Source organism: Sturnira hondurensis, unplaced genomic scaffold (genome assembly GCF_014824575.4).
Source record: "Sturnira hondurensis isolate 20B ecotype Veracruz unplaced genomic scaffold, ASM1482457v3 Scaffold0014854, whole genome shotgun sequence".
NCBI classification, from domain to species: Eukaryota; Metazoa; Chordata; class Mammalia; order Chiroptera; family Phyllostomidae; genus Sturnira; species Sturnira hondurensis.
Window position 1 is genome coordinate 803,499 of NW_028087485.1, and position 14,145 is coordinate 817,643.

General features: G+C 36.5%; 1 protein-coding gene across 3 annotated transcripts in view; it reads right to left on the bottom strand.

Moving 5' to 3' along the window:
• ATRNL1 (attractin like 1) overlaps window positions 1-14,145 on the bottom strand; it is a 506,943-nt gene that overhangs the window by 312,834 nt on the left and 179,964 nt on the right. For all 3 annotated transcript variants that reach the window (XM_037063826.1, XM_037063827.1, XM_037063824.1), the window contains exon 24: window positions 12,210-12,367. In XM_037063826.1, coding sequence (XP_036919721.1) covers window positions 12,210-12,367 — 158 coding nt within the window. The remainder of the gene's footprint in view (window positions 1-12,209; window positions 12,368-14,145) is intronic.

The following is a 14,145-nucleotide window of genomic DNA, read 5'->3' on the forward strand; positions in this document are numbered from 1 at the left end:
TTCCTAGTGCCCCAAAAGAAAAAAAAGTCCTGCTTAATTACTAGGTCATTGATGTACTTATACGACAAACACTGTTATATGCCTCTCAGCCACAACTGGAATTTTCAAGGATATGTGAAGGCTGAAGTAGTGGGCAATCTAAAACATAAAATACTATGTCGAGGACAATGACAAAAACTGGTTTAAAACTAGAATGATTTACACTGAACGAAAACTACTTCCTTAAATACATAAATTGATTGACTAATACATCGAAACAGCAGACGCTTTCCCTGGCCAAACTGAAGTCTGTTTGACGGTGTATGATCTCCCTGCCCTGGTAGCTGTGGTTTGTGTCTGAGAGGAAAAATAATTTTCTTGATTTTGAGAATTCCATCAGTAAGTGTAAGATTTATCATGCTCTAAGAAATAAGGTTTTACTATACATGTAACTCGGTAATAGGAAGTAAAAGCAAAAAATAGCATAACACTTATAAAAAAGTAAAATAAAAATCCTCAACGAAGACATTTTTTTCTCAAGCATCCTCATAAACATTAAAGAAAATCATGGAGCCAGCGAGTCTGGGCAGCAGTGTGTTTAGAGTAAGAAGTGATAACGTGCCCTTTAACTCAGCAGTCACTACAGTCTTCGCCCACTCACAGTTTCTGTGGTACAAGGACTGCTTGTCTGTCATATAACTCGCACTAAAATTTTTTTTAATATGTAATTTATTTATTTTTAGAGAGGGGAAGTGAGGGAGGAAGAGAGGGAGAGAAACATCAATGTGTGGTTGCCTCTTGTGCACCTCCTACTGGGGACCCGGCCCACAACCCAGGCATGTGCCCTGACTAGGAACTGAACTAAAAACCCTTTGATTCACAAGCCGGTGCTCAATTCACTGAGCCACACCAGCCAGGGCCTCACTAAAATGTTTTATAGAATAACACAATAATTAATTAAAAATAAATTTAAAACTTTAATGGATTACTATAGAAAGGGAAGGGAATTAGGCAAAAATATAACCATATTTGATAATATAACTTGTAATAAAATATACATTATTAAAGAGCAGTTACAACTATTTAATGAAAATGTAATATAAGTATTAATATTGTCGCTCAACATATTTTCTGTAAAATAAAACCAATTTAATCAATATTCCACTTATTTTTATTTTTAGCTAAAGTCTAAAAATATAGATGTACATACTTAGAACATATGCTTTATATGATCTGTGTAATATTCCATAATTATTGATATATATATATTTATAATATTCAGTTCACTAGTAGCAAAAAAATTTCAAAATACTTTTATGATGAGTGGAAAAAACAACTATGGGACATCTACACAATAGAAACCATTTGGCCATAAAAAAGAAGAAACTTTTACCCTTTGCTCAGTATGGATGGACCTAGAGAACATTATGCTAGGTAAAATAAGTCAGGGAAAGGCAAATACCATATGATTTCATGCATATGTGGAATCTAATGAGAAACTGAACTAACAAGGAAAATAGGGCAGACTCTAGATACAGAGCAGGATGACAGCGTGGGTGGGGACGCAGTTAGCAGGTGGAGGGACAGAGCAAAAAGGGAAAAGGGCTCACGGACATGGACCACAGTGTGGTGACTGCTGGGGACTAAATGGTAATGGAACAAAATACAACACAGACTAAATTTTCAAAAATGAAACAGTTCGCTTTTACATATTCAAATTACAGTTCAACTACCTTCATTTCATCAACTCTGACTCTTCCAGAAAATCTACTGCCCACATCAAAGTATACTAGTGAGGGTAGCTCCAAAGTCTCTAAGGGAAATGGCGCTTAGGGCGGGGCATAGCGTCAGGTGGTCCTACAGTCACACCCAGAAGCAGGGAAAGTGATATGTGAGAGTGCTCTAAACTAGCTTGGCCACAGGCGGTTGAAAAACATTAATGGATTCACCAGATACTTAAAAGAAAAAAATGGAACATAGTACAATCAGTGAAATGTGTGTGCTCTGTGCCTGTCCACTAAGGCAGCGGTCCCCAACATTTTTGGCACCAGGAACTGGTTTTCCCATGAACGGGGACACTTGGAGGAGTGAAGACAGGAGGTGGAGCTTAGGCAAGCTTCGGTCCATGGCAGGATGGGGGGGTGGCGGGTGCGGTTGGGGACCCCTGCACTAACGAATAGATTGTCACAACGAAAACCCAAGTCTGAGGTTCAAGCCAAATGCTGTAAGTGGCACCATGTAAGTGTCCTGCAAAAACCTGCTTTAGATCAGCAGGTGTAAGAGACTCACCTGAACCAACAAGCAATGGCTTGGTTGGTGACACCGATTTATAAATGTGTAAAAAGCACCCGTGGGAGCCATGGTAGTAAATCAGATGGAAACAGAAAGCCTCTTGTCCAAGAGCGGAACATCTAGAGTGCAGCCCTGAGGAACACAGGAAACTAAGGAAGTTAACGTAAAACGCAAAGGAAAGAGGGAGGAAGAGTAGGAGAATGAGGCGGCATGGGGGCCAATAATGCTGTTCACAGGTCAGCTCAGATTGAGGTATGTACGCCCTGTGCCTTAGGAGTTTCAAAGGAGCTGTTTGGGTAGAACTCAGACTGCAGTAGCATGAGGAATACGTTATAAATTCTTTGAGAATGTAGATGATAATTATGTATTTCCTCTTCATATACAGTACAGTGCTTCAGCATACTAGGCATACAATTAACATTTATTGACTTGAAGATGAAAGTAAAAGAAACAAAAAAATCCCATTTTAATTCAGAAATACTCCTAGGGAAAAAAACCTTTCTTTGTGGGGGCATTTTGCCATCCTGTGACAATTCGGACAGATCTATTAACCTATGTGTGCGGCAACAGAAAATTCCCCCTAACTAGTAACATCCTCTCTTATGTCAACATTGATCCAGTGGATGACAGGCTTATTATTTTGGCTGTCAATTCAGAACATACAAAATTCCTCTTTTCTGTCAAATTTTTAAAAGAATTCACACAAGTTAGATTAAATTTCATAAAACTCTTTCCAAGCCAACTCTTCAGCCAGGTAACTGTCGGGGTTTTTTTCCTAAAACACACACGGGATGATTAACTCTTGAATATATTCATCACTCGGTTCCAAGGAAGTTTCCCAGTCCCATTCTGTCTCCACCTTCTGCCACTCCTACCCTTCCACACCACCCACACCTTCCCCTCCAGCGGTCTGTCATGCAACCCATTTTCCAGACATTAAAAAAAATCCACATTCCTCCCTAATGAAAATTCTTCGTGACTTTGAAAACCCTCTCATGCATCGTGTATGTCCCTTTGCTGAACTCCTATTCATCCTTCAAAAACTTCCTTCAGTATCACTTTCTCCAAGAAGCTTTCCTCCTTCAATATCACCTCTGTAACAGCCACAGAGGTGGGAATATAATCTAGAGTCACCAATTCATAAATACCATTCGCACCCATGTCAGCCAAAGTGAATGGCCCAGACAACATTTTATGAAGTGAACAAAACCAAAGTATGTGCCTGAAACTCTATCCCTTTTCTCTCCAGAACGACTAAATTAGGATCCAATAAACCCAACTAAAGCAGAATAGGGTCTACACGTGAAACCAAAACTGGAGACAGAAAGAACAATCGCACCAACAAATCAGTAATTATTTGTATAGCACAATATAAACCAATGTAAAGGGATTCAGTTTTAGGAAATACACCCAGAGGAGGGGATGTTGAAATCTTGAAGTTCCAAAAGATATTTCCTCTTGATGCCCTGTTTTCTAAGCCTATGATGTCCCTGTTTTACCTTACAGCTCATTTAAAGTTGGCTTTCTTTGCTCATCAAGAAAAGAAGAGAGAAGACCCAAATAAACACAATCAGAAATGAAAGAGGAGAGATTACAACTGATACCACAGAAATAGAAAGGATTGTAAGAAATTACTATGTGGAACTGTATGCCAAGAAATTTGAAAACCTAGGTGAAACGGACAAATTTCTAGAAAAATATAATCTTCCAAAACTCAATGAAAAAGAAGCAGAAAACCTGAACAGGCCAATAACAGCAAATGAAATTGAAGCAGTAATCAAAAAACTCCCATCACACAAAAGCCCTGGACCAGATGGTTTCACAGGAGAATTCTACAAAGCTTTTAAGGAAGAGCTAACAACTATTCTTCACAGACTATTCCAAAAAATCCAAAAGGAGGGAAAACTCCCCAACTCTTTTTATGAAGCCAGCATCACCCTAATTCCAAAGCCAGATAGAGACACAACAAAGAAAGAAAATTACAGGCCAATATCACTGATGAACATAGATGCTAAAATCCTCAGCAAAATATTGGCAAATCGCATCCAACAATACATCAAAAAGATCATACACCACGACCAAGTGGGATTCATCCTAGGGATGCAAGGATGGTTCAGTATTGGTAAATCAGTAAATGTAATACACCACATAAACAAAAGCAAAGACAAAAACCACATGATCATATCAATAGACACGGGAAAAGCTTTTGATAAGGTTCAACACCCATTTATGATAAAGGTACTCAGAAAAATGGGAATAGAGGGAGCATTCCTCAACATAATAAAGGCCATATATGAAAGACCTACAGCCAACATCATACTCAATGGGCAAAAACTAAAAGCTTTTCCACTAAGATCAGGAACAAGACAAGGTTGCCCACTTTCACCACTTCTATTCAATATAGTATTAGAAGTTCTAGCCACAGCGATCAGACAAGAAAAGGAAATAAAAGGCATCCAAATCGGAAAGGAGGAAACAAAACTGGCATTGTTTGCAGATGACATGATAGTGTACATGGAAAATCCTATAGCCTCTACCAAAAAACTGCTGGAACTAATAAATGAATTTGGCAAAACAGCGGGATACAAAGTCAATATCCAGAAATCAAAGGCATTTTTGTATACCAACAATGAAGCAGCAGAAGCAGAAATCAAGAAAAAAATCCCATTCGATATAGCAAAAACAAAAATAAAATATCTGGGAATAAACCTAACCAAGGAGGTAAAAGACCTGTATGCAGAAAACTACACAACACTGAAGAAAGAAATCAAGGAAGACACAAATAAATGGAAACATATACCGTGTTCATGGATTGGAAGAATTAACATCATCAAAATGTCCATACTACCCAAAGCAATTTACAGATTCAATGCAATACCTATTAAAGTACCAATGGCGTATTTCACAGACATAGAACAAACACTTCAAAAATTTATATGGAACCATAAAAGACCCCGAATAGCAGCTGCAATTTTGAGAAAGAAGAACAAAGTAGGAGGGATCACAATACCTGATATCAAACTGTATTACAAGGCCACTGTAATCAAAACAGCCTGGTACTGGCACAAAAACAGGCACATAGACCAATGGAATAGAACAGAGAGCCCAGAAATAAACCCAACTCTCTACAGTCAATTAATATTCGACAAAGGGGGCAATAACATAAAATGGAGTAAAGACAGCCTTTTCAACAAATGGTGTTGGGAGAACTGGACAGCTACATGCAAAAAAATGAAACTTGAGCACCAACTTACACCATACACCAAAATAAATTCAAGGTGGATAAAAGACTTAAATATAAGCCGTGAAACCATTAAAACCCTAGAGGAGAGCCTTGGCAAGAAAATCTCAGATATTCCACGCAGCAATATTTTTACTGATACGTCCCCTAGAGCAAGGAACATAAAGGAAAGAATAAACAAATGGGATCTCATCAAAATTAAAAGCTTCTGCATGGCTAAGGAAAACAGTATCAAGATACAAAGAGAAGCAACAGCTTGGGAAAACATATTTGCCAATGATACCTCAGATAAGGGTTTAATCTCCAAAATATACAAAGAACTCATTCGGCTCCACTCAAAGAAGACAAGCAACCCAATCAAAAAATGGGCAGAGGACTTGAACAGACATTTCTCCAAGGAGGACATACAGAGAATCCAGAGACACATGAAAAGATGCTCGATATCACTAGCTATCAGAGAGATGCAAATTAAAACCGCAATGAGATACCACTTAACACCAGTCAGATTGGCTATCATAAACAAAGAAACAAACAACAAGTGCTGGAGAGGTTGTGGGGAAAAGGGGACTCTAGTTCACTGTTGGTGGGATTGCAGACTGGTACAACCACTATGGAAAACAGTATGGAATTTTCTAAGAAAACTAAAAATGAACGTACCTTTTGACCCAGCAATTCCACTCTTGGGAGTATATCCTAAGAACCCTGAAACACCAATCCAAAAGAACCTATGCACCCCGATGTTCATAGCAGCACAATTTACGATAGCCAAGAGTTGGAAGCAGCCTAGATGCCCATCGGTAAATGACTGGATCAAAAAACTATGGTACATTTACACAATGGAATTCTATGCTGCAGAAAGGAAGAAGGAACTACTACCCTTTGCAACATCATGGATGGAACTGGAAAGCATTATGCTGAGCGAAATAAGCCAGGCGGTGAAAGACAAATATCATATGATCTCACCATTAACAGGAATCTAAACAAACCAAACAAGCAAGCAAAATACGACCAATGACACTCAAATATGGAACAGGCTGACAGGGTCCAGAGGGCAGAGGGGAGAGAATCATAGGGGAAAAGGGAATGGACTCACATGAGCAAGTATAAAGGACACATGGACAATAACTAAGGGTGGGGCGTGGAATGGGGAGGGAGGCAGGGAGCATGGGGCGGGGAGCGGGCAGGGTTGGGAATATAAGACAGAAACCTGTACGTGAACAAGAATTAAATTTTAAAAAAAAAATTAAAAATAAATAAATAAATAAATAAAGTTGGCTTTCTTTATCACTGAAATAATGCTGACAATATGTTTCATGAGGGCAAAGACTACTTTGTATACCATTTCTTCCTCTTAAGTGTCCTGTATATGACTGAAAGTGTAGCCAAAAATTTATATACACGGTATATCTGGATAAAGTCCAGCCATTGTGAACATAAAAAGAATGGTTTGCGTAGCATCAATGGAAACTGTCACCCAAGAAGAGTGGGCTGGGATGAGGCTGCCCCCACTGCCACCCCCAATGACGACTTTACTGTACTAGTCAGTGGGGGCGGCAGATGCCATTGAGTGAGCATGTGTACTGTGTGGCTGTCACAGTCACAATAACAGAGCAAGCAGAGCAACCAATCTGCTTGTGTTAAGCTTGAATAGTCCTCTGCGGAAACTATTTGGCTGGAGGTATGGGCAACTGGTGATTTGGCAGCTTCATCGCGACAATGCAGCCATTCATGTATCACATCTCATGCAGAGCTTTTTGGTACAACATCAAATCACCCAGGTGACTCAGCCCGCCACAGCCCAGATTTGGCGCCCTGTGAATTCTGGCTTTTCCCAAAACTAAAATCACCTTTGAAAGGGAAGAGATTTCAGAGTGTCAATCAAATTCAGGAAAATAGGACAGGGAAACTGACAGCGATTAGAACTGTGTGAGGTCCCCAGGTGCCTATTTTGAAGGGGACTGAGGTGGTATTGTCCTATGCACAATGTTTCTTGTATCTTCTTCAATACGTGTCTCTAATTTTCATATTATCTGGCTGGATTCCTTCTGGAGAAACCTCATAAATGTTAAATTTCTGCCATTTCTGCAGAAAGAAAGCACTATTTTGTGTTAACATTTGACTGATGAAACACAGAAGATACCATTACTGTAATTTTTCACTTTGTTCAGTATTTGTAGAAATTGACAAAAGTCTATTATCATGCTAGAATGTTGTATCTCACGAGTAACATCAGACAGAAATTGGAACAAGACAAATAAAAACTTCTATTTTTCTCACATATCAGGAAAAACTTCTCCTTATTCAAGTAATACTTTTTAAACCGATCTCTTCAATCTCTTCAAGTACATCACGGGAACGCCACAACCAAAAGAGCTCAAAAGAACTGTGATGGAGATAACTAAGTATGAGGATACTACTGACATTAATTGAAGTGAAGTTTATGTGAAATGTCTTGCTTACAAAAAGGATATGATACAAAGATTTTTATGCAAACACAAATAATTAAAAATTTAAACCTTCATCCACATTTTATACAGTAGCGTACTGAAAATTAAATTACAGTTTGAAAGGCTGAAATAACCTGAAGCAGTCTCTTGCAGCTACATACACAGAGGTCTCTTCGGTGTACCAACACTACTGAAGCGAATATAAAAATAAACTACATAAACATGGCCATGAAATTTAAATGTTAATTTTGATCATGAACACTATTTTTGCTTGTTAGAAATTCATTGATAAAATTTTGGGAAAAGAAAACAGTGATATTTATTTTAGAAAAGAGTATTTTTGGTATTTCATGGTGTGACAGATATTTTTCCGTAGGAATTAGGGTTTTTTTATACTTTTTTATTTCAGCCACTTTTTAAGATAACTGCTTCCGTAGAGTGTAGTTTTGTAATTATTTATGAAGAATTTCATTCATGGATCATAAATTTTCTCATAACTTGCAGCTTGTTGGAATCTGCAGTAGGATGTCTTTATGAAACCAAAAATATATAGAAATATATCTGTAACCTAATTACCATTTATCTGAAAAGTACTTGGAAGCATAAATCAACACACTAAATAAAGCAATTTACAAGTAACCATGAAACAAAATATACAGTAGTGGTCCCCTCAGTTGTTGAACAAACTCATGGCTACCATGATTGTTCTATTTACTACCTGACTCAATATGATGTGGGAAATTTCTATCTCCTCCCAAAATGGAGTAACAGGGAATGGACTGAGCCTCATGTTTAAACAACCAGTAAAACAAAGAAAGTATCTGTAACATCTGTTTTCAGACACTGGCTATCAAGCAAGGCAGGATAATCATTCCTGAGTTGGCCGGGGGGCGGGGGGGGGGAGGATGGTGAGCCTTTCAATTCCCCGGATTATCGTGGTTTTGAGGCGTCACCACAAGGACAGTAAACACAGGTGCATCTCAGAAATGTTGCTGATTTGAAGAGAGGCAGCTGGGAATGTGGGGGCTGAGGTGCTAGCCCTTACAGGACAGTGTGCTAGAGAACAGGGAACTTCCCAGCATGCTCCAGAGCTTTGCTAAGGGTCCCCTTGTCCTTCAGGGGAATACTACTTGCTGGTCAGGACACTACCTGAGGCTGGGGAAAGAATGGTCACAAAGGAGCAGAGAGAAAAATTCTCAAAACACCCCTGGAGCTGAGAACAGCCGACACTCCCACCAGTCGGAGTGCGAAGCCTGGTGTATCAATGGCACAGAGCACCAGGAAGGCCATGCCCAGGAGTGAAATGACCACCCCTCAAATGTAAGCCTTGAAAAGGTCCAGATGCTTCTGAGTTAATTAACTCCATCCCAGAACAAAGCTAAAAACTATTTATCAATGTTAGTGAATATCTGTCACCCCAAAAGGGGAAATTCTGCACGTTGGGCATCTGATCAAAACATAATTCATAAAGAGGAACAACATAAAACAACAGAAGGAAACTCAGAAATAACACAAATCACAGATTTTATAGCCAAGGACACTGAGTTATGGTAACTGTAATATATATGTTCATGAAGGCAGATAAAAGATGGAGCGTATTAAGTAGATAGAGACATAGAAGATATTTTTAAAAACTAATCAACATTCTAGAGATAAAAAATATAATGTATGAGTTGAAAAATATACTGGATGAGATTATTATCAGATTAAACACTAGTAAAAAAGGGTTAATGAAATTGAAGATATAGAAGAAAATATGCAAAATGAAGACACATAGAAAAAATAACAAATTAAAAATGAGAACAGAGCATTATTAAACAAAGGAGCCATTTCAAGCAGTCTAATATACATACAATCGGAATTCCTAAAGGAGCAGAGAGACAAAATCTTGAGACATAATGGCTAAAAGTTTTCCAAATTTGGTTAAAATTATAATTTTATAAATTTATGAAGTTAATGGAACTCATGCACAAAAAAATAAAGAAAAGCACACCTATGCATATAATAATCAAATTGGCCAAAACCAATAATAACGAAAAACATTTTAATGTGAAAAGAGAAAAAAGACCTATTATATACAAAGGAAGAATAAAGTTAAGAACAGATTTCGCATTAGAGACAACACAAACTAAAAGACAGTGGAGAAACGTCCTTAAAAGAATTTTAAAAAGCTACAATTTAGAATTCTTTAATCCCCCCAAGAGTGAAATAAAGACCTTCTCAGAAATATGCAGCTGATACAGTTCAGAGTCTGCATCAGACTCTGCTCTACTGTGTTACAAGGGGGCCCACTGTGCAGGAGGAAAACGACACTCCACAGAAATCTAGACCCACAAGGAGAGTCACTATTTTTAGTATCTTTAAACACAATTGACCATATCAGAATAGCAAGTGTGGTACAGACTTTTAATATATAAAACAGTAAAATATATTCAACTATGGCACAAAGACTAGAAGGAAGGAAACAAAAGTACACTGTCGTAAGGTTCATGTTGAAAAAATGAGCGACATAATATTACTAGGAGGTGGACCATGAGTTTAAAATGTCTATGAGAAACCATAAAGTCACCACTAAAATAACTTAAGAAAAGTTACAGAAAAATAGAATCTACACGAATTCTTTCAGAAAATTACAAGGAAAGGACTGCTGCCCAACTCACTTTGTAAGGCCAGCAGTTCCATAACACCAAATCGAACAGGATTACAATAAAAACTACCAACTAAGATTCTTCAGTTACACAGGTATAAAATTTCTTAACAAGAATATTAAGAAATCAAAACCAACAATACATATGACCAAGCGGAACTGACTCTTGAATAGCATGGTTGGTTAAACATTCAAAAGTCAATGAATGTAATTCAATTCTATTGGAAAACAAATCTCAATTGAAATAATCCTACTATTCTATTTTTAATCATTGAAAGTTTATTATAGTTCTGTAAAGAAACACCCATCGTCATCTGTGAGCACCTCAGTAAAAATATTTCTCATGACTGATACAATGACTGGAACCAAAGAGCAGAAACTGAGCACTACCTATCTTGACCATCCAAGTTGTTTTCTGCATTTTGTTACTCTGGGAGGGAGGAATATTTCAACTTTATTACACAAACTCTGGTTTGGCATCCAGAACCTATTACTAGTATGTCCCCAAAAGAAAATCCAATTTAGAAAGTTAATTTCTAACCATTAAATATTCATAAGCATTCTAAAGTAACTATGTAATTTTCTTAAAAATAAAATACAATTAGATAACCAAGAAATAAAAGGCATGAAACAATTAAACATATAACAACTATAGCCATTGTATTTCCCATTTAATACACTCTATAGATTTTTTTCAGTAAATCCTGATTTTTAAAAATCACTCCATCCTCCCACCAATCACAGGGGCATTAATACAAATAAAACATGCAAACATTTGTACTCACAGATCATAGGTTGTCATTTGTTAATATAAAAGAAAGAGGAATGACCTGTAAATTCTTAAAAGATTTTGAAACAGACCGACCCAGCACAGGACTTGGCACTGTGCTCCTCAACAAACTACTTGGAATCAATTCAAATTAAACAGTCATAAGAAAATGAATAAATGAACAAGTCCTCAAATTACAAAATGTTGACTTTCCTCTCATAAAAAGCATAAATTAAGCAGTCAGACCTTGAACATTTCACGATAGAAAGAACATCCTACATATTTCCTAGCAATAAATCTTAAGTCTTAGAAGCCTATCTCTAAACACAATTTAAAAAAAACATACAACATAGATAGATACATAGCTAAGAAAAAAATATCAGCAGTAACAGGCAGTGGGTCTGAAAGAACTAACTATTAAGTACTGCTAATGCTCAATTTATAATGAAAATTTAAATTGCCTTCAGCATACAATGAAACAAAAATGAGACTACTAAACATAGCAAATACTTTTCAAGTGGTATTGTAGGAAAAGAACATCTGTTTAACCCTCAGTTAAAGTACACAATTAATCAGAAAACCCCCAAATCTAGTTATTTCAAGTTTGATATATTTTAGAACATAATTTCACTAAAAATTATATTCTCTGGTTGATTCAATGTTATTTTATGAATTTTTAGGGAGACATTAATCATCACAAACATTCGTGTACCCTTTTATCATATTGTTAAAAACATTGGAATCCAACTGCATCACCACTCTGAAAGAAACCACATTCTTTTTCTCATGAAAATACTCAATAGTCACTAGATTTAATACTATTTTGACACTCACCTGTATTTTAACGGGCCAGGAAAAGTTACTGACGTACACATAGAATGTAATGTTAGGATTGCTTCTGAAGTTAAATTTTTCATAGGAAAAACTATCTCTGTATTCCTTTATATTAGTCTTGGAAACTATGGGTGTTTCCTCCCCAGATATCGTTCCAGCTGAAAGGCAAATAACAATCACAAAATTAAATAATTCATATGACAAAACAGATGTTTATGAACTTAAGAATGTATATTATATTTCTTTTTATAACTATGTATAAGAACATAATTATTAAAATAAACTCGTGTTTACAATTTAGAGCAATAAAGGGGAAAAATGAGATTTGTCCTAAATATAATGAAATAGATTTAGGATAAAAATTATTTTTCAAAATCATACTACTGATGAAGTACCATGTTCTAGGCACCAGCTTAGAAACTTTTATTCTTTTCTAATAACAATTTTATCCCAGAGGCGTTCCGAGTTCCATTTCTAGTTTTCCAATTGGAACTGGAGTCTTGGAAAGACGAAAGTACTTGCCTTCAGTACATAGCGACTGAAAGGTTAACTCCTCTTTGGAACTCAAGTGTATGTGGCCCCAGAAACTGAGTTCCTTCTACTTACTTCTCCACAGAGCTTTGCGAAATAAATCAGGCCATATTTTGCATGTTTCAATTAAATTAAAAAATGGGGGGGAATCAATTTACTTGTCTTACCACAAACTGAAACAGCACTAATTTGAATAAATTGGAAGGAGGCTATAATTTAAAACGTGAGCTAAATGCTCAATCAGTTAAACAAATATTAGGTACTCAATAAATATTTAATGAAATTAACCAAATGAAACAAAGCATTTCCAATGATCTTACCACTTAACAAAAAATAAAATTATTAAAATTATACACTGAACACCTGAATTAATTTCTAACTGATCATTATTCCAAAATTGCCATGGATGCTTTTTAAAAATGCAGATTTTTTTTCCTGACCTGAATCTCACAACCTGATAAATAAAAATTTCTGACGTTTGGTTCTGGGTATCTGGGTTACAAGTAATCTCTTGCATACTAAAATCAGTGTTCTAACGTGATTACAGAGTTTTATGTATTTTCATTGACAAATCTTAAAACTTGTAGAGTTAGTTTACTGCACAGAAGTAAACTTCAAATTAACAGTGCAAGTGATCATGAATCATTAATTAATGTAACTCCCAGAGCCAAGACTTTACCACATGTTTGAATGATGTAACAAAATGTCCATATGTTTGCCTGAACTTCTCATTTCTTATGCATGTTTTATAAGTGATGGAATGTCAAAGACCTAATCACTCTTGAACTGTTTCCATGATCCTACATATTTAAATAACATGACTTAATTTTCAGAAATCAAATAAAGAATTATGCTGAGTGAAATAAGCCAGGAGGTGAAAGACAAATACCATATGATCTCACCTTTAACAGGAACCTAAACAACAAAACAAACAAGCAAGCAAAGTATAACCAAAGACACTGAAATAGAGGATAGGCAGACAGGGACCAGAGGAAAAAGGGGAGAGAATTTCAGGGGAAAAGGGGAAGGATTTACAGGAACAAGTATAAAGGACACACGGACAACAACTAAGCGGGGGTGGAAATGGGAGGGAGGTGGGGAGCACTGAGGGGGTGGGCTGGGATGGGAGTAAAAGACAGAAAACTACAATTGAACAATAATTAAATTTTTTAAAATATTAAAAATAAAGAATACTTCTTTAAAAAAAGTTTCCAGTACTTTTATGCAACAGCATATCTTTGACATAGAAAATAGGAAGCAATAGAATTTCCTAATATGTAAATACATAAAAATAGTGAACATAATTTTTCATAATCCAACATACACATTTGTACTTCTTCTTAGTTACATTTTTTTAAAAGTCAGCAGTTTAATTTATGAAGCTCATTATGGAGGGCACACTAAG